The 22,117-nt window shown below is 37.3% G+C and overlaps 1 protein-coding gene across 2 annotated transcripts in view; it reads left to right on the top strand.

The window, feature by feature from the left end:
• Positions 1 to 21,073, top strand: part of BRWD1 (bromodomain and WD repeat domain containing 1) — a 117,030-nt gene extending 95,957 nt beyond the window's left edge. For both annotated transcript variants that reach the window (XM_024758380.1, XM_024758379.1), the window contains 5 exons: positions 3,267 to 3,433; positions 6,622 to 6,848; positions 8,382 to 8,540; positions 11,031 to 11,933; positions 13,331 to 21,073. In XM_024758380.1, the coding sequence (XP_024614148.1) occupies positions 3,267 to 3,433; positions 6,622 to 6,848; positions 8,382 to 8,540; positions 11,031 to 11,933; positions 13,331 to 14,496 (2,622 nt within the window). In that variant the 3' untranslated portion in view covers positions 14,497 to 21,073. The remainder of the gene's footprint in view (positions 1 to 3,266; positions 3,434 to 6,621; positions 6,849 to 8,381; positions 8,541 to 11,030; positions 11,934 to 13,330) is intronic.
• Positions 21,074 to 22,117: the final 1,044 nt, after the last annotated feature.

Below are 22,117 nucleotides of genomic sequence, written 5' to 3'. Positions count from 1 at the left end.
GTTGGCCATAGATATATGGGTTTATTTCTGAACTCAGTTCTGTTCCATTGGTTTATACATATGAGTGTCTCTGTGTCAGTACTATAATGTTTTGTTTACTGTAGCTTTAGTAGTAAGTTTGGCAGTAAAGGAAATTTGAGTCCTCTTACATTGTTCTCTTTCAGGATTGTTTTGGCAGTTCAGGGGGTGCAATTCATTATGAATTTGAGGATTGACTTTTTCCATGTCTGTTTTCATAGGGATTGAATTGAATGTGTAGATTGCTTTGGGCAGTATTGACATCCTGACTACTGTTTTTCTATCCCTTAACACCAGATGTCTTTCCATTTATTTAGGTCTAATTTCTTCCAGCAATGTTTTGTAATTTTCAGTGGAGAGTCTTACAGCTCCTTGGTTAAATTTATTCCCACATATTTTATTGTTTCAGATGCTATTTGAGATGCAGTTGCTTTCTTTTTTTTTTGTGGTACGCGGGCCTCTCACTGTCGTGGCCTCTCCTGTTGCGGAGCACAGGCTCCGGATGCGCAGGCTTAGCGGCCATGGCTTACGGGCCCAGACGCTCTGTGGCATGTGGGATCTTCCCCGACCGGGGCACGAAGCCGTGTCCCCTGCATCGGCAGGCGGACTCTCAACCACTGCGCCACCTGGGAAGCCCTGCAGTTGCTTTCTTAATTTCCTTTTTCACTTGTTCATTGTTGGTGTATAGAAGCAGAGCAGATTCTTGTGTGTTAATCTCATACTCTGTAATTTAGTTGGATTAATTTGTTAGCACTAATAGCTTTCTTGTAGAATCTTTGATTGCTTCTATATATAGGATCATTTCATCTGCAAATAGAGATAGTTCTACTTCTACCTTTCCAATTTGAATTATTTTTATTTCTTGTTTAATTGCTCTGGTAGAATTTAAGGTACAGTGTTGAATAACAGTGGTGAAACCAGGCATTCTTGTATCATTCCTGATCTAAGGGGGAAAGATTTTCAGTCATTTACCATTGTATATAATGATAACTGTGGGTTTTTCACACATGCCCTTTTTCATGTTGAGGAACCAATAATTTTAGCATTCATTTTTGTTAAACAATTTTATTTTTAATTCAAATGTATTATTGAATTTTTCAGATGAAAGTGGTGGTACTCAAGAGTATCAGAGCTTTCAAACTTAATATGATTGAGGGAAAAAAATCACTCTTGTTAAAATTGGTGACATATGCTAGAGTTCAGGTTTGAGGGAAAAGAATAAATTTAATATATATACAAAATACTGGAAATAACTGTTAAAAACCACTTCAAAGATAAAGAGGGATTACAGATTTCACATATACTTATTATATGTATGTGTATATAGGTTTCCTTCTGTATTTGAACATACCCCATTTCTAGGTGAAGAACTAGCTACCTTAGGACACATCTTGATAACAGATACACGGAATAGATCAAGATAAAGCACAGATGCTCACAGATACAGTTCAAAACTGTGGTGACCTGCCTAAACAAAATGTGTCACAAAGAGATGTACACCAAGACACATCATAATTAAAATGTTAAAAGCTAAGCATAAAGAGAGAATTCTAAAGACAGCAAGAGGAAAACAAAGAGTCATAACGTAATAGATACCCCTTAAAGCTGTCAGCTGATTTCTCTGCCAGAACTTTGCCGACCAGAAGGCTGTCGAATTACATATTCAAAGTGCCGAAAGGGAAAATCTGTTGTCATTATACTTTTGTCAAGGCCCATAGAATATTCAACACCAAGAATGAACCCTAATGGTTCTGATGGACTTTGGGTGATAACGTGTCAATGCAAGCTCAGCAACCACAATAAATGTGTCTCTCTGGTTTGACTCTGGGTGATAACGTGTCAGTGCAAGCTCAGCAACCATAATAAATGTATCTCTCTGGTTTGGGACGTTGCTAAAAAAACAAAAACAAACAACAAACAAAAAACTGTGATGACCTGACGCTGAGATGCTGAGTGTAGTTGCTGGGGAAGGAGCTTGGCGGTGCTACTCTTGCTGTTTGGGGTACGCACTACCTCTATAACAGCTTGCTGCAAACAAATGCTGAACTCTGTTTTCACCTTTTTTCATAGAAGTGAAAATCTTCTTTGGATTTTTTTTTCAGTTAGCGAAAACAAGTACTAATAAAGTAGGTCTTTTGTAAAACTGAAGTGGTAGAAAGTAGCGTTTTTGAAAGTGGGGATACCTGTATATGTATGTGTGTATATATGTATGTGTGTGTGTGTGTATATATATATATATATGAATATGGCAAATTCATACATTTTACATACTTTTTAAAGGTTCCCAAGTGTTAGTCTCTTCACCCTCCTCTACCATGCACCAGAATGATTGATATTTAGCTTTTGAATATTAGATTTTTACTTTACAGGAATGATTGTGGATGAGTAAAGAGTACTTCCTGTGAATACAGAGCTGTGCCAAAAAGTTATTTATAGTGGCACTCAACATTACATTGCTGTTCTTTTGAAGATTTGATGTTATTTAATTATAAAAGTTATTAGAACACAATCTTATATAAAGTTATAGGGCATAATGTCTCCTTTTGGATGTAAGCAATCCAGTCATTTTTTTCCCAATAATAATCTAAGTGGCATCAGAGGCAGTCAGATTTCAAGTAGAGAGTAGTGTAGAAGTGCTTTTGTTCCCTTGCCCCAAGGAGACACTGCTTTTCTGCTGCCTAAATAGCAGCCTTAAAACCAACCAGGGGGCTTCCCTGGTGGTGCAGTGGTTGAGAGTCCGCCTGCCGATGCAGGGGACACGGGTTCGTGCCCCGGTCCGGGAAGATCCCACATGCCGCGGAGCAGCTGGGCCCGTGAGCCATGGCTGCTGAGCCTGCGCGTCTGGAGCCTGTGATCCGCAACGGGAGAGGCCACAACAGTGAGAGGCCCGCGTACCGCAAAAAAAAAAAAAAAACCAACTTCCTATCTAAGTTGGGGAGAAGGAGGCATTTTGGGGATTTGTACAGGTAGATGTGGAAAAAACCAGTTGAGAACCATTGACATACAGACATAAACCCTAGATACAACCCTAGGGTTGATTGATTTAAAATTACTTTCTTTTCATTGGAGAAGTGTGTATTTGATACTTCCACTGTCCTTGCAGGGAAGGGATGGGAAATGAAGTAAGGAACAGTCATTTATAACAGTGATATAATAGATTACAAGCAGCCTCAATGACTATAATTTTACTTGTAAAAATATTTTAAAAGATATTTTATAGTACTAGTTTTGCTTTCATGTCCTTGCAGATTTACAGTATGACGTTGAGATTGTCTGCCTTATTTGAAGAAAAAATGAAGAAAATCTCTTCTGATTTTAAGATTGGTCAAAAATTTAGTGAAAAACTTCGAAGAAGCCAGAGGTTCAAGAGACGGCAAAATTGTAACCGTGTCAATCAGTCTAACAAAAGTATCAGGTAAATTGGTTATTGCATTCTTTGTGTGCAGTTTTTAAAAATTTCAGGTTGTGATACTTCTTTGATTTTATTAAGCTAAAAATTCTTAATCATTTTACAGTATATTCACTAAAGGTAGTCATTGTTTTTTATGGCTTGAAAGCATTCTCTGCATATAGAGCTGTTGCATTAATTTTTAATTATATACATTTGTAAGCATTTAATGAAAAGCATCAACTAAATCTTCCTAAGGATTATTCAAAATATTTCTTGTCTTTTGCATAAGAATTTTTTTTTTTAATGCAGAGGGTAAAATGATTACTGTGTATGGCTATTGAGCATTTGATCCTGTAAGGGAAAATGCCAGTTAGATGTAATGCACTCTATTTTCACTGGGGATTAGTTGTAGAGAAGAAATATAAAATGCAGGACTTATTCTCTTTATAGTAAATTAATATTAATTTATATTTTGCCATTTGTGACTATGTAGCTTACATTACTATCAAATTTATAGATATTTTGACATATAGAAATATGGAAATTGAGTTTTTCAGTGTTTAGTTTGTTTTCATGTACTTTTTAAAAAATAAATTTATTTTATTTATTTATTTTTGGCTGCATTGGGTCTTTGTTGCTGCATGTGGGCTTCCTCTAGTGTGGCGATCGGGGGCTACTCTTCGTTGTGGTGTGTGGGCTTCTCACTGTGGTGGCTTCTCTTGTTGCGGAGCACGGGCTCTAGGCGCGCGGGCTTCAGTAGTTGCAGCACACAGGCTCAGTAGTTGTGGCTCACGGGCTTAGTTGCTTCATGGTATGTGCATGTCGCCTGCATTGGCAGGTGGATTCTCAACCACTGCGCCGCCAGGGAAGCCCATCATGTACATTTTGAATGTGCACTATACCCTTGATGGATTTCCTCATGGTTGTTCTTGGGATTATACCATGCATCTCAATTGAAAACAATCTACTTCAGGTTAATACTATTTAATTCCCGTAGATACAAGAATTCTGTTCTAGTTTAGTTCCCTTCTCCTTCTTATTTGTGCTGTTACTGTCAGTTTATATCTTTATATGTTGTTTTATGAAGTTGTCTTTTAAATCAGATAAGAATAAACAAATTACTTATACTGTTATTTATATTTACTTATGTAATTATCTTTCCCAGTGGTCTTTATTTCTTTTTATAGATTTGAGTTACCCTCTGGTGTCATTTCTTTTCAACCTGAAGTCCTTTAATATTTCTTGTAAGGCAGACATGCGAGCAGTGAATTCCCTTAATCTTTGTTTATCTGGGAATGTCTTAATTTCACTTTTATTATTTAAGACTAGTTTAGTTGGCAGTGTTTTTCTTTTAGCACTTTGAATATGTCATCTTACTGCCTGCTGACCTCCAGTGTTTCTGATGAGAAGTCAGCTATTAATCTTACTGAGGTTCCCTTCCTTGTGCATATGGAGTTTTCTCTTGGTGCTTTCAAGATTTTCTTTTTGTCTTCATCTTGCAAATGACTGTAGGTGTGGATTTCTTTCCGTTTATCCTTATTGAAATTTGTCCAGCTTTGTGGATGTATAATGTTTTTTATCAGATTTGGGTGGTTTTCAGCCATTATTTCTTCAGATACTTTGTTCTGCTCCTTTTGTCTCCTTTGGGGCTCCCATATGTTGGTATGTTTAATGGTCTCCCAAAGGTCTCTGAGGCCTTCTGCATTTTTTTTCTTCATAAAGGATAGGATAAAAAGGAAAAGTTTTCACTCTTGAGCTACTATCACCTTGTCTACTGTTAAAAATCAAGTTTATGGGCTTCCCTGGTTGCGCAGTGGTTGAGAGTCCGCCTGCCAATGCAGGGGACACGGGTTTGTGCCCCAGTCTGGGAAGATCCCACATGCCGCAGAGCGGCTGGGCCCGTGGGCCATAGCCGCTGAGCCTGCGCGTGCAGAGCCTATGCTCCACAACGGGAGAGACCACAACAGTGAGAGGCCCGTGTACTGCCAAAAAAAAAAAAATAAATATATATGTATATACTTACGATAAGTATATAAGCATATAATTATTTCTTTTTGTATTACCCTCCAGCTGATATTAATGGAAGTTAAAATTTTGACATAACAAGTTTGAGTTTTCCTTTTTTTATTTTTATTTTTTAATAAAAGGAGGAAACCAAGATGTTATGTTTTACAGTCATTTGTCCCCCTCCCATTTGTAGCTGACAGATTGGATTTAACACATGGAAACTGAAAGACTACTTGTCTTTAAACATGGTCTATTTACATTTGGAAATTTGAATTTTCTTGATTATGATAAACAATAACTGCTTAAAAGAACTGTGTTTTTTAAAAATTGAAGTATAGTTGATTAATTGTGGTTATCTTTAAGCTCCTAAAAGCTCCTTTGTCTTTTTGTTTTAAAGGAAAACAAAACCAAATCCTTTTGTTTTAAAGGATTATCTTTAAAAAACATGAATATTACTCAGATCTGTAATTTAAACCCAAAGATTGTCTTATCTTAAACTTCCACTGTTTTTCACCATAATCCATGGCTCAGGGGCCAATTTTGGTGAATTGGCCCTTGGATGTAAACAGATTGGTCTCAGAAAAAACTAGCTTGTTCTCTTTTTTGCCTCTCTGTTCTTTCTCTTCAGGTTTTGTCAATTTCTCCTAACTTTATACTGTCTTTAGGAATATATAAATAGGAGCCTAGAGGGAATGTTGTCATATTGAGACTCAAATTTGTAATACGGGCAGTTCCTTGGTGGCGAAGTGGTTAGGATTCCAGGCTTTCACTGGTGTGGCCTGGGTTCAGTCCCTGGTCAGGGAACTGAGAATCCCGCAAGCCGTGGTGCAGCCAAAAATCAATCAGTCAATCAAAATCAAATCACATCACAAGCTCTATTGCAGATATAACTTTAAAAAAATGTGTAATATGAATGAACGCCTGTATTACATAAATGTTGGCTCCTCTTAGCATTTAATCCAAAGAATCTAAGGTATTCAGCATGATTTTCTGTAATTCTGTTACTTGGATCATTTGTTCATTACTCAAATTTGGAATAAAATGATGTCAAATTTAAAGAGAACAGTAATCCATGCTAGAATAAGATGTTAATAATGAATATTTTAATGTCTTGATCATAAAGTTATTCTCAGGTTAAGTAATAATACACTTTATTTCGGCATCCTCTGTTTTGTTAAATATTGTTTTATTTTTTCTTTGACCAGAAATATCAAGCAGAAGCGCTTAAAATCTCAGGCAAAAGTAATTCCTGAGTTGGTAGGTTCTCCTGTCCAGTCTACCTCAAGTAGGGCAGCTTATTCTACAAGCCGCAAGACAAGTGCTAGTGTCTCTTCGGGTGTTACTTCTGGTGATTCTTCAGATTCAGCGGCATCATCAGAAAGAATGAGGAGAAATACACCTGTCACTCTAACAAATGGTTCTACATTATCTGGTGAGAAATGGAATGTTATATATTGACCTGTTGAGCACTCACGTTTGTAACATTGGTAGTTACTGTGGGTTTAGAGGAGAGAATGAAGAAGTAAGACATGACCTTGACATTCAAGGAACTTAAATTTAACAGCAGAGATTTAAGTAACACATGGAATAATTAGATTATATTTGATAAATACTGTTCTTTGCAAGTGGTGCTGCCACATTTTAAGCAAATTTGAATCATTCAGGTTTTAAATAAAGTGATATAAGTACCACTATTTGTGCAAAATTTGACATTTAAAAATTTCTTTAAATTAAAAAAAGGACTTGGTAATCATGTAAGTTTAAAGCTGATGACCTAGTAAATTCTAAACTGTTTATTTTATTACTATTTGGTGGTATAACTGTAGCTGACGCTGACCCTTTGTTAGCATTGTGGGAATGAGGCCATGGTGTGTACATACTTGCATATTGCTCTGAGTGATTTTGGTGACTTGTGATGATGGTATAATGATTACTGTTGTGATTTAAAATAGTAGGATCAAACAGGTAAAATGCAGCCATATTTTAGAGACTGGCAAGTCTTGCAGAAAAGTTTGGATTACTTAGTAGGGTCCCTTGTTGTGAAGGAATCACATGACGAATTCTGTTTCAGGAAGATTAATCAGTTTGGCAGTGATATGTGGGGAAGGAGAAGAATCTGGAAACATAGTCAACATGATGGGAAGTGGGATACAGTAGGAGCAGGCAGAGTGGGCAAACTGGAGAGCAATTTCAAAGGAAGGAACACGATTTGGTGACTGATACCCCTCTAACAGCCACTCTGTTCTTTGACGTAGAGTTGGGTTGTAATATGGAGCAGAATTTTGTCTTTCAACAGTATGTTCCCACTCATTTTGATGCAATATTTATTTTGTGATAGGCATGCAAGAACTGAGCCTGGATGAAGGAGCAGGAAATTTGGTTTCCTATCTTGTGCCTACACTTGTGCATATACTCATTAAGTATTATGTTGGGGGGAAATGACCTGTACTATTTAAATTATTCATCTCACACCTTTTCTACCTTTTTTTTTGTGTGTGTGTGTTGAAATGCTCTTTCTTGAGCTTGGAAGCCTGTATGGTACAACTATGCTGTTAGGAAGGGCTACTAGAAAGAGACCTGAAAGCCTACTGAAATACTGGACTTGAAATGATTGTCTTTTCTATAGGAAATACCTGTCTCATAACAGAAGGAAGAAGATAGTGGAGCTAATTAAATTTTTAATGAAAGCTTGTTTATAAAATATATAAACTGTATTTTCTGAATCCAAACCCGTATTAACATGTTACTTTCAGAAATAAGAGAACAAACTTGATTTCAGATGCTGATTATGTACCTTTTAATACCAAAATGTTATCAGCTATTCTTTGGAACAGTTTTAAAAAATATACTCTCCTCTTCAGAGTATTTTAAGAATCTGCTTTTAGTCTATTGTTACAAAATAACTGCTCGTGTGTAAAGATAGGAGAATATATGTAATGAACTGTCGATGCTTTATTTTTCTTAGAAAGTGAAATGGAAGATTCCTTAGGTACCTCTTCATCATCTTCAGCTTCAAATAGTTCAGAGGAAAGCAAAGAGAGTTCAAGAGCTCGTGAATCCTCCTTACGCAGTGGGCTGGCCAGGAGCAGGGTGACCAGAACCAGAGCCGCTAAAAGAAAAACTGGTGAGAAGAGGCTCAGTGGTACTTTGGAGAAATGTATATCAAGAGAATTCAAAAGCTAAATATTGGATGGTTTATTTATTTACTTAAAAAAATTTTTTTTTAATTTAAATTTTTATTTATTTTTTGACTGCATTGGGTCTTTGTTGCTGCACGTGGGCTTTCTCTAGTTGTGGCGAGTGGGGGCTACTCTTCGTTGCGGTGCGTGGGCTTCTCATTGCGGTGGCTTCTCTTGTTGCAAGGAGCACGGGCTCTAGGCGTGCAGGCTTCAGTAGATGCGGCGCTTGGGCTCAGCAGTTGCGGCACGCGGGCTCTAGAGCGCAGGCTCGGTAGTTGTGGCGCACGGGCTTAGTTGCTCTGCGGCATGTGGGATCTTCCTGGACCAGGGATCGAAGCCGTGCCGCCTGCATTGGCAGGCGGATTCGTAACCACTGCAGTTTGGAGAAATGTATATCAAGAGAATTCAAAAGCTAAATATTGGATGGTTTATTTATTTACTTAAAAAATTTTTTTTTTTAATTTAAATTTTTATTTATTTTTTGACTGCATTGGGTCTTTGTTGCTGCACGTGGGCTTTCTCTAGTTGTGGCGAGTGGGGGCTACTCTTCGTTGCGGTGCGTGGGCTTCTCATTGCGGTGGCTTCTCTTGTTGCAAGGAGCACGGGCTCTAGGCGTGCAGGCTTCAGTAGATGCGGCGCTTGGGCTCAGCAGTTGCGGCACGCGGGCTCTAGAGCGCAGGCTCGGTAGTTGTGGCGCACGGGCTTAGTTGCTCTGCGGCATGTGGGATCTTCCTGGACCAGGGATCGAAGCCGTGTCGCCTGCATTGGCAGGCGGATTCGTAACCACTGCGCCACCAGGCAAGTCCTGGATGGTTTACTGACTTAACGCATCTGCACGAGTACATGTCCTGTAGGCTTTTCCTCGAGGCATAGTTGACATATAACACGGTATTAATTTCAGGGGTGTAGTGTAGTGGTCTGACATCGTGCACTTTACTGAATGGCTGCTGTGCGTCACCACACAGTCACACAATTCTCTTTCCTTGTGATGAGGACTTCTAAGATTTAGTCTTAGCGACTTTCCAGTATGCAGTACAGTATCATTAACTATACTTGCCATGCTGTACATTACATCTTCATAACTTATTTATTTTATAACTGAAAGTTTGTACCTTTTGACTCCATTTACCCATTTCACTCACTCCCTATGCACCCTACCCTCCGGCAACCACCAGTCTGTTCTCTGTATCTGTGAGCTTGTTTTTTGTTTTGTTTTTGTAGATTCCACATATAAGTGAGATCATAGGGTATTTGTCTTTCTCTGTCTGACTTACTTCACTTAGCATAATGCCCTCAAGGTCCATCTGTGTTGTCGCAAATGGCAAGAGTCCATTCTTTTTTATGGCTGAGAAGTATTCGTGTGGGTGTGTACCTTCTTTATCCATTCATCCATTATCGAACACTTAGGTTGTTTCCATATCTTGGCTATTTGGAATAATGCTGCAGTGAGCATGGGGGTGCACATATCTTTTCACATTCATGTTTTTGTTTTCTTTGGATAAATAGCCAGAAGTGGAATTGTTGGATCATATAATATTTCTATTTGTAATTTTTTGAGGAACCTCGATACTGTTTACTATAGTGGCTGCACCAATTTACTTTCCCACCAGCCGTGCACAGGGGCTCCCTCTCCTTCACATCCTCACCAACAATTGTTATTTCTTGTCTTTCTGATGATAGCTATTCTAAAAGGTGTGAAATGATATCTCACTGTGGTTTTGATTTGCATTTCCCTAATGATCAGTGATGTTGAGCATCTTTTCATGTGCTTGTTGGACATCTGTATGCCTCTTATGGAAAAATGCCTCTTCAGATTCTCTGCCCATTTTTAAATTGGATTGTTTGTTTTTTTGCTGTTGAGTTGTATGAGTTCTGGATATTAACCCCTCATTAGGTATATGATTTGCAAATATCTTCTCCCATTCAGTATGTTGCCATTTCATTTTGTTGATTTCCTTTGCTTTTTAGTTTGATGTAGTCTTGCTTATTTTTGCTTTTGTTGCTTTTGCTTTTGGAGTCAGATCTAAAAAATCATTGCCAAAAATGATGTCAAGGATTTTTCTACCCATGTTTTCTTCTAGTAGTATGATTTCAGGTCTTACATTCTTTAATCCACTTTGAGTTAATTTTTGTGTATGGTATAAGATAGTAGTCTAGTTTCATTCTTTTGCATATGGCTGTCTAGTTTCCCAACACCATTTATTGAAAAGACTGTCCCTTCCCATTTTTATATTCTTGGCTCCTTTGTCATAAATTATCTGACCATATATGCATGGGTTTATTTCTGGACTCTCTGTTCTTTAAACTTTTTAAATTTAGAAAGGTAAACTTGTTTTGGCATTAAAAAAATAAGGAACATCAGTACTAAAATGAAGTCATTTAAAAATGTTGAAATAAGGAAGACCTTTCTAATTTTATTGTTACTTTATTTTTAGGTCCAGTTTCTTTAGAAAATGGATGTGGTAGAAGAGCCACTAGAAAGAGAGTCTATTTAAGTGACTCTGATAACAATTTTTTGGAGACTGGTGAAAGTCTAAAAGCCAGAGCTGGAAGTAACCGAAAAGTGCTACGAAAGTGTGCTGCTGTGGCTGCCAATAAGATAAAGTTAATGAGTGACGTAGAGGAGAATTCTAGTTCTGAAAGTGTCTGTTCTGGCCGTAAGCTGCCTCACCGCAATGCTTCTGCTGTAGCTAGAAAAAAGTTATTACATAATTCTGAGGATGACCAGAGCTTAAAGTCAGAACTTGAAGAAGAGGAGCTAAAAGATCAAAATCAACCATCACCATTGTCCAGTTCTCATGCTGCCCAGAATACTGAAAATGGAGATTCAGAGTCAGAAAGTGATTTGCGGGTAGCCCGGAAAAATTGGCATGCTAATGGTTACAAGTCCCAAACTGCAGCAACTTCTAAAACAAAATTTCTTAAGATAGAGTCTTCTGAGGAAGACTCTAAAAGTCATGATTCAGATAATGGACGTAACAGAACTGCTGGCCCATCAACATCTTCGCAGAAACCTAAGGCAGAAAGCATCTCGGAGGAAGAGGAGGAAGCAAATTCTGAACCAAGAAAATATGGTGGTAGGAGATACAACACAGGTCGCAAGAATGCTGCTTTCCTTAAAAAAGCAAAAATCTTCAGTGATTCAGAGGACTCTGAATCTGAAGCAGAAGATGGAGAAGATGGTAGATGTCATAAAATGGAAATTAACCCGAGTTCAGGGAATGTGAAGTGTGAACCTATTGCTGGGTCCCAGTGTTTTTCAGATCATGTATCTGAAACTGATCTGGATTCAGATGATGACAAGAAAACAAAAGAAAAACCAAACAATTTTATGAAAGGTAATTCAAAACATTTAACCTTGGTTCACTGATTTTTCTCACTGTCCTTTTTTTTATAACATACATGGTCTTTTCCCCCCATAAAACTTTTCTTTGCCACCTGTTTAGTTTTGCTCATGTAACAGGAAGCCTTGGCCATAGCTGTTTCTTTTTTTTTTCTTTTTTTCTTTTTTCTTTTTTGCGGTACACGGGCCTCTCACTGTTGTGGCCTCTTCCGTTGTGGAGCACAGGCTCCAGACGCGCAGGCTCAGCGGCCATGGCCCACAGGCCCAGCTGCTCTGCAGCATACGGGATCTTCCCGGACAGGGGCACGGACCCGTGTCCCCTGCATCAGCAGGCGGACTCTCAACCACTGCGCCACCAGGGAAGCCTCATAGCTGTTTTTAATAGAGATTTCAGTTCTTATAATGGAATGGGGATATTGTATTGGCTATGGGCTTAAGAAGAGCAGAGGCCAGCACATTTATAAGCTGTTGGTGATAATACTTTGAGGAGAGGAAAGAAAAGGGTGGTTGAAAGGAATGTGATAAGTAATAATAATAATAGCAGGGGCTTCCCTGGTGGCGCAGTGGTTGAGAGTCCGCCTGCCGATGCGGGGGACACAGGTTTGTGCCCCGGTCTGGGAGGACCCCACATGCTGCGGAGCGGCTGGGCCCGTGAGCCCTGGCCGCTGAGCCTGCGCGTCCAGAGACTGTGCTCCACAACGGGAGAGGCCACAACAGTGAGAGGCCCGCGTACTGCAAAACAAAATAACAAACAAACAAAAATAATAATAACAGCAGCTAAGAACAGTTACCAAGTTACCAAGCTATTTCTTATCAGGAAGTTTTTCTAAATGCTTTACATTTATTTATGAACCAGTTTAGTCTTCATATCTTTTATGAGATAAGTACTATTATTATGTCCATTTTACTGATAATACTCTGGAGCATGGAGAATTTAGATAACTTTCTGAATTAAGATTGTCCTGGTAAATGGAGATTGAAAAGTATTAAAGAGCAAGAGGCATCTAAAGCTAAGACTAACTGTAGTGTGTGATGGAACCTGTGAAGTTAAGAAGTTTCAGGGAGGCTGAGAGTGATGAGGTTGCATACTTTAGTGCAGTGACGAAGAGAGTGCAGTTTGTATTCATGTAAATAAAATACTCTAGTGTCAGGTGTTTTGTGTATATAGACAGAAAGGCATGGGATGTTATTGATGGGAGGATGTTATACTTGTGGATGGTGCTGAGGCTGAAAAAGTCACTGTTCTAAAGTAGTAAAAGCCCAACCCATTCACCGCCACCCTCTTTCCAAGTTAGAAAGAATCTCGGACTTCAGTTGTTTAAAATGTTGAACATTTAATTCCTTTAGACTTAATCTTCTATTAAAGATTAAAAGAGTACTCTTAATTTTTAGACTCTGCATCACAAGACCATGGACAAAGCAGAAGAGTTGCCAGGAAAAGGGTCTGTTCCAGTGACTCAGACAGCAATTTGAAGGTGGTTAAGAAAGCATCAAAAGCCAAAACGGGTCTCCTAAGAGTTCCTCGAAGATGTGCCACCACCGCTGCTACTAGGATCAAGCTAATGAGTGATGTGGAAGACGTCGGTTTAGAAAATGTGTGTACTAGAAGCAAAAAGGGAAGGAAAAAGTCCCTCCATTTTGCATGTACCACAGCTAAGAAGATAGTGAGTGATTCTGAGGGAGATGTAAACTGTGACGTGCCAAACGAACAATATGGCTGTGAAGGGAAGCCACCTGAAGCCGACTCAGACGGTAGTACAAAAAGTATTAATCAGTCTTTAAATGAAGACTCAGACTCTGAAGGTATGTTGAATTCAAGACACAAGAACAGGCATACCAGTAGTCACAAAACAAATGTTGCACCTTCTAAAACAAAGAATTCCTTGATTGGGTCTTCGGAGGAAGATTCAAAAAGCCATATTCCAGGGAACGAGACTGGTAGAAAATGTTCTTCTGAGTCAACTCCGGTGCAAAAGGCTACTGCAGAGAATAACTTTGAAGAGGAACTGAATTATGGGCTACGCAGGTGGAACGGCAGAAGACTCAGGACCTATGGGAAGGCTCCTTTCAGTAAGACAAAAGTGATGCGGGATTCGCAGGAAGCAGCCGAGATGGCAGAAATGAAAAGGAAGAGACTGCATCCTGAATTGGAAAATGTGAAAGCTTCTGAAACAACAGGGAGCTCAAAGTGTGGACCTGACACTAGTCCCAAATCTGATTCAGATTTGGGGTCTGCCACTGAATCAGATGCTGACTTTACTGATGATACAAAAACCAAAAAGAGGAAAATGAAAGGAAAAGCAAAAGTAGTTAGAAAAGGTAAAACTTTTACAGCTAACGTATCTAAAACTGTGAGACGACAAAGACAAAGCAAACGTCCTAGGTTAAACGTGGATGATAATGACTGGGAGGATGTGGACTATGCAAAATCTAAAAGAGTTCTTCGGCGTTCAAAAATAAAGACGAGAAATCAGGGTAGGAGGACCGTGAGATACCATGATGGGGATGATGATAGAAGTTTAGAAAATGTGTTAGATTTTGATGATTGCACCTTATGACCTTGAGGGAAAACCAGTTCATTTAAAGAGGGAATGGACTGGAATTTATAGTGAAAGCTGGCTGTTGAAATTATTTTTTGTCCTACAATTCAGGGAATATATTTATATTTTTCTATGAAAAGTTATGAATGTGACTAAATCATGACTGTTATTTTTATTTGCACTTGCTTGCTTTTGTAGCAGCATTCAGCACAGGTGCCAAAATATGCTTCATTTTGGGGGCAGATCTACTTTGACAGTATTTACATATAGCAAGAGTTTGAAATATGTTAAACACTAGACATTCTGGTTATCAAAACCAATGAGCATTACTTTCATGGTAGCAATTGTCATACAGTTATTTTCAGAATTCGTCAAGAGGTGGTAGTTTCTAATCCCAGTCCTATTGTAGTATGAATTTCATGTGACCTTTGTTTACAGATCCTTCATAAATATTCTGTGCATACTGACATAACAATTGTGGGAGGGGTAACCATGATTAGTAGGCAAGGTACCTACCACTTTTTTCTTTCCCTGGCTACTTGAGTAGAATGCATTATACCAGATTGGTCATTTTCATTGAAATGGATTCCAATTTTTGTTTCAAAGCCCTGTTGGGTCTTTTTCTTTTTCTTTATTTTTAAGGAAAATATCATCCATTATATTTTATAAACTTGAATTTATAAAGTGCTGGTAAATTATTTTTTTTAGCGTTTGTGCGTTATAAACGTGTAAGGCCAGACCATAGTACTAGCATTTTCTTTTAAATTGTGCACTAACAAAACGCTATATAATTTGTCTTTCCAAGATCTCCTGGTTTCCATGTACGGAATTTAACCAAAATCTTGGTCTTCCATAGTCTTACTCTGTGAAATAGAGGAGTTTGTGTGCCTTAGATTTAGATAAAGTGTGTTCTTTAATAGAGTGTACAGGGCTAAAAGAGTAAATTATGTGTAATTTCCCCCTATCTCTTGAAATTGTAGAGTTGATTTTTGTTAAGAGTGCAATCACAAATCTCATTTATATAGGAAAATAGTTAAATGTCATTCTCCATCTCTTTTAGTCTACTGCTGCCATGTGCAATCCCAAGCATTCTTTGCTGGTGCAACTAAGTATCTTTATTAGTGACCTCTAGTTTAAATCTAAGAAACTGTCATGTGTTGTTGGAACATAATTTTGAAATCCACTTAAAGCGTAACTTTTACATCATCAAATACCATAGTACACTTATTTTCGAGCCAAATATTTTTACTTGATAGGTTGTGCTACTCCAAACAGTATAGGTGGCCATTCCTAGCTTGTTTGTGCCTGAAGATGGACTTGATTCAAGTGGTTTACATATTTCGTAGCTAAAGGGGTATGTTACAGTACTCCCACCCTTTGTTATTTATTGGCCCTAACTATGTTTGGTTTCAGACAAAATTAACCCTTTTCTCCTGTGTATCCTTAAGGTGGCAGATAAGGAAAAGCATCAGACTCTGGTATCAGTGTTAGAGTGTTCTTAAGTGTTGCTACTTTTTAGTTATCTTTTCCAGTTGACATGGTAGAAGGTACTTTCTCTTTCTACTCTGGTATAAGGGGAAGGATGTTCTTAGACATTACCAACTGAGGTAGGTGGTATACCTACCTCTCCTTTGGTTGTTGAGAGAGCTATCACCACTTCAAAACTATGATGCTTTTCTTCTCAAAGCTCGTGTTAACTGTATTATTAACAGATTGAGTCAGGATAATTGTCCTTGACTACTGACCTGAAAAAAATTAATGTCATGCTCTTCCTTAATTTTAAGAAATGGTGATAGATGTCGTATCCATTAATTTATTTTAACTCTTCTTAAGCTTCTCTGTTTTATATCTATTCTCAGGGTTATAACTCCATGTTTACCATCACCTGGAAAAAGGTACCAAAAAAATCCATAAATAAATATGGAATATATTCATAAATACATCAGTTCTTTTGGTAAAATGATACTTTGACCATTTAGGCTTCATCAGTAGAACTAGTCTTATCTTTTGGACTGAATTAACTTAATTGATTGGCTGGTCAACCGTTCATAATTGTTCATTTTGTCCAAAATGGTTAGGCCTTTGTGTGTAGAAGCAGTATTTTGGTTTCATATGAAAAACAAACAACCCCCCCCCCACCCCAAAATTGGCCTGGTGACTTTGAAAGCATGGTTGACAATGGTAGCTTCTCAAGTTCTGAAGTAAAACTAAGGGATTATAGAAAGAATCATTTTTATGGGTTTTTTTGGTCACGGTGCTATTCCTAAGGTTAACTTTGAATATGTGACACACACTGCTAAGTACCTTTAAGGAAAATTAATAAATAATTAATAGTTCAAAATGTTTACATTGAGCACTAGAACATGTTTGACTTTTTTTCTACTTTATGTGAAATGAGCAGGGATTTAATGCACAGATGTACTTTAATATGTTTGGGATCAGTTTGTATTTTTCTTGTGAAAAAAGACAAAAGGTTACAAAGTGAATGTGAACTGATCCAGAAGTAAGTGCTATAGCTTTCAGTTGCACTTGAAGTAACTTAATGATGTATATGAAAAAAAGACTACTGTGGTTGTTTATGTCCAAAGTCCTATGATTTTATTCATTTATGGTTAAAAAAAAAAGGTTTGAGGTGTATTTAGATTTGATTTTTGATTCCTTTGAAAGACTAATTTTACCAAGCATATTAAGACAAAAAGATTTCAGACATTAAAAAAAAAAGGTGAGGTTTAAAGCTTTTTTTCCCCCACTTCCTGCTTATTTAAAAAGGGTATACTGACAATGTGTAGTAACTTCTGAATAAAAGGAAAAGTTTATTCCATTTTCAGGTAATTCCTAGGGTAATCATTCTCCCTTTATTTTAGGGATTAAACCCTTTGTCAATTTAGTAATCCTTGAAAGAATGATAAAGCATTTATTTACTCACAGCTTCTAAGTTACAACAAAAAAGTTTCTTCTAGATAGTTAAGAGTTGTATCTAAAAAATAAATTAGTTTTATAATAAGAGAATGGGGGGAAATAACTTATGTTTTAGGAAAAGGCACTTCAAAACCTAGAAGTGCAAATGGGAAAAGGAGACGTAAACCAATAAACATGCCATCTGAAGGTAACTACTGTCCAAAAATAAGACACATCACTGAATCCTTCACACTCCATTGCTTGATGACTTCTTAAGTAAAAATTGTTATTTAGAGTAATGTTGGGTCCATACTGTGTTCCCTGTCCCTCTTCCAGCCTTTTTTTCTTTAGAATAATCAGAACACAGAATTTATTAACTTCACTGTATGGTATTAAAAAGTAAAATGAAAGGATTTTATTAATCTCTCCTGTCAGTACAAATTGAATTTGTGTTACCTGAAAAAAATGAGAGGTTTGTATATCAGTAGATTGCAAGAACATTGTTAAAGGTGCATACAGTATTTTTGGTTTTCCTTTCTACTCAGTTGTACTCGTTTTTTGAGTAATATTTAAATGGCTAGAAAAGGATTTTTTGCCTGCCATTTTATAGCTGAAATGCCATCTCCACTCTTTTCATTGATACTAAGTCAATATATTTACTTTATCAGGTATCTTGTGGTTGTCATCAAATCTTTTAGTTCGTACATTGTATAGAAATTATAGTTCACTTATTCTAGTATGATGGAGTTTAACAAAGCACCTTCATTGTAGAAGAACTTTCCGCCTGTTAATTATTTAAGTTATATCTCTCAACTTCTGCTGTGGGTATCAGGGAATAATAAAGCAGAAACCCTAAGAAATTTGCAACCTAACAGAATAAGACTGTCTCTTATTCTAGTATTCGGGAACACACATACCAGCTCAAATATATTTGTCAAAGCTAGGGAGAAAATGGAGCATTGTGGAAGAATCTAGTCCAACTTGATTTGTAAATGCTAATCCTACTTATAGCTCAAATTGTGAATTTAATGGAAAGAACTGAAGTGTGAAAAGTATAATGGTGAGGGCTGTGTTGTGTTTTCTCACATTTTAAGAAAAGTTTTTATAGCTGTTTCTTAAAATTATATATGTTGCCTAAGGATACATGGGAATTCTCAAAGTTAAGAGAAATTTTTACCAATCACTCATAATCTGCCAAACTGGTTCCTAATATGTTGTTAATTTGGTAGAAGAATATCAAGACTCTTACTTGGTATCTCTTCAAAGATTGCCTTTATGGATTTGATGGAGGGAGGAGGGGCGGGGGCACTCACAGCATTTGAGTCCTACAGATTTGCAGGCTCTATCTTTGGCAGCATGCAAGTCGCTACAGACTATTTGTCAGGACTGATCATTTCATTGAATTTAATTATCAGTGCTACAGCATATTGTCTGGTCACACTTTAGTTTTTACATTAATTTTAAGGTAAGTTTTATCATTTATTAAAATCTTTAATGGGAATTAGGACTGTAAAGCGAAAGAGGCATTCTGAAAATTGAAATGAGATCGCACAGACTGTGGACTGCAGCAGCCAGCCCTACCTACTGTTGGTTCCACAAGGAAAATTATATAGAAATCATTACCTTTTTCGATCAGTGGTTAAATGTTAAAGGAATCTTTAATTTTTAATAGGTTGAAGTTGATTTCCTAAGTTTTGATCCACCCTTAGTCCTTGGACTGTATGGACATATTCAGTTCATCTGTAAAATTCTACCATTTTAGTGCAGCTTGTCAAAAAGGCACATCTTTAATTTTTCACTCCCACATGAGAGCTCTACTTTAACTTTTTCTAAATTAGCTCGTTATCACGACTGAGTCAGCATTGTCACCTAGGAAACAATTTTTTAGACAACTGAAGTAGTAGAGTATAATAAATTTAAGTCATCATAATTATAAGAAAAGGCTTTTTTTTTTTTTAAACTACTACGAGCCTTCTAGCTGGTTAAGTCTGTGAGGTCTGCAACATCCAGTCAATTTCCATTGCAGCTCATCTTTACCTCTTATCTTAAGCAACTCTCCAACCTTTATTCATTTGTGATTTCTTCTCATGCAGGCAGAATGCAGGGCTACAGTTCGTTGGGAGCCAGGGGAAACTGGAGGGAGTCAGATGTTCTTGCAAAGGGGCTGCCGTTGGACTGTGTGGCCCTGCTGCTTTTCATTCGTAAACTAATAAAGTAGATGGAAAAGCCAGTATTTACTTCTGATATCTTCTTATCCTGCCTATGTTAGTCTGAAATGATGTTAAGATCTCTCTGAAAAAATTAATTAAGCGGATAAATGTAAGATCCCTGAATTCATACTTCATATAGTCTTTATCAGATTTTTAGAAAAAAAGTTGCAGTAGCCATCACAACTCTTGTGAGAATCATTATATGACTGTTACCAATTAATTGCTCCTAGAGATGAAAGAAAACTAGAGTCAGATTAGCTGTAGATGCAAAACAAAACAAGGTTCTGTGTACCCATCATTGAATGAATTAAAGACTTAAGTTCATGTGTTCAACCACAGAAGTGACCAGACTAGCAGAGAACAGCTCTTGGTTACAGAATTATTTCTGACAATCCCTTGACCTGACACTGCCATACTACAGACATTGACTTCTCAGTGTTACCAACTCCCCCTAGAAAAATGTTAAACCCAGCGAGTTACAGAAAACACTATTCTATAGCCCTTCTCTAAAGAGACTTTCAGTTTATGGATCTTCTGGAAATTTACGCTATAAGGAATATCAGTAGTAAATGCTATTTGCTTCCTGAGTTTTGGTCATTTCATTGCCTATCAATGAAGGAGAGAATGAAGAAAGGACATCTCATATCTGCTCTGATAAGAGGCTTGCAGGACAGAGGTTATGACTTGCAACTAAAATGTTTCCCCTTTATAGGGATTTGATTTATCCACCAATCACAGTGACCAATAATGTCTGTACTTAAAGTATATGAAATAGGCTAGCATATTTTATTTTGATTCAGACATTTTTATATTTTTCCAGTATCAAATTTGTTTCTAATACTCCCAATTGAAATGCTGATAAGATTAAAATTGTTTATGCTTCTGTAGCAGTGATATGAAGTTTACTTTGGATTTAGGAATACAATTTTGTATCATGAAGTATCATAATTGGAATATGAATGATCCTTAAAATACAGAAACTAGAGATTGCTGCTCTGAATCAGAACTGTAAGGTCTATATCTAGGTTTCTATTCACTACAGACTACGTTAGAATACATAGTGATCTCTGAGTTATAATTTAAAGTGGTCATCTAGGTAAACTGTGATGGAGCACTATTAAAGATGTAAATTTTCACTCTACTAGTGAAGTTTTTACCATACCCAAATAGGGAATCATTTACAGAAAAGCAACAATGCCTCTAGCACTCAGTGACTGTTCCAACACCTGTGGCTGACCCAAGACCATGGACAGTAGGACTTTTGGGATTATACTGATTTGTTAGTAGTAAATGACACGATCACAGATGTATTTTTAGAGCAGTATCCTCCAAAAATTTTAAGCTTGTACCCTAATACATAAATTGGACTTCTCTCTAACCCTGAATTATCCTGTATATATTTCTAAAAACTGTTTGTGATTTTCTCAAGGACAATAAAACACTTGATAATTTACTAAGTTCTCAGTAATAAAATTAACACTGACTTACATGTATGTATTATTATATTTTTAAAAGTTCCCCACTGTCATTCTTCTGTCTTCCTCAGATTGTTTTTATCTTTATGAAATTCCCATTTTATGGTCTAAGTCTTCAGAGATAACAGCTTTATCAAGTTGAAGTTGCTTATACAGTATAACTTATTCCTGTATTCTCTCTCCTCTGGACATAGTTCATATTTCCTTAAAGCATTTTTAAAAGGCTAATTATAGTTTCTTCTGTAGAATCTTAACTTTTCCCTTATTTTGGATTACAAATGTCTTAAGAGTTGGTATTACTAGGTTCCTAAGTTGTCAGTATAAGTACTTTCATCTCTACATTAAAAGAATTAAAAAAAATAAAAAGGAATTAGTTAATGCAATTTAAATCATTTTGTCCCACAGAAAATTTTAGTGTAATAGGATTTTATCTATACCATTCAACTGGATATGTTGTTGGGAATGAACCAATTGCCGTTCTTTTTTTTTTTTTTTTTTTTTTTTTTTTTGCGGTACGCGGGCCTCTCACTGTTGTGGCCTCTCCCGTTGCAGAGCACAGGCTCCGGACGCGCAGGCTCAGCGGCCATGGCTCACGGGCCCAGCCGCTCCGCGGCATGTGGGATCCTCCCGGACCGGGGCACGAACCCATGTCCCCTGCATCAGCAGGCGGACTCTCAACCACTGCGCCACCAGGGACGCCCCAATTGTCTATTTTTAATATTTTTTTTCAACATGCAAATGGATGCAGTTTGTTGACTGATAATAGCATATCCTTATCTTACCATAAAGTACAAATTTCACCTTAATTTTGTCATATATTTTTTAAAGCTTCATCTGTTGTAGTATATTTATATTCTAGCATTTGCTTAACATTGATTTAATGTGCTAAAGATTCACTTTGAATCCAGGGTTGGTTTGCTGAGACAGTAGTTTATAATTTAAAAACATTGTTTGAAGTGGTAAAAATACCACTTTAAGCCAGTCCTCCTTTCACTCCCCAATTTCATTTTCAGGGGACTCCACAGAGCCCAACGAAGGGTGTGGAGCGGGGCCGGG

The sequence above is a fragment of the Neophocaena asiaeorientalis genome, unplaced genomic scaffold, assembly GCF_003031525.2.
Source record: "Neophocaena asiaeorientalis asiaeorientalis breed wild unplaced genomic scaffold, Neophocaena_asiaeorientalis_V1.1 scaffold45, whole genome shotgun sequence".
In the NCBI taxonomy this organism is placed as follows: Eukaryota; Metazoa; Chordata; class Mammalia; order Artiodactyla; family Phocoenidae; genus Neophocaena; species Neophocaena asiaeorientalis.
Note: the sequence above shows the minus strand (reverse complement) of the source record. Positions and strands in the feature narration are given on the sequence as shown.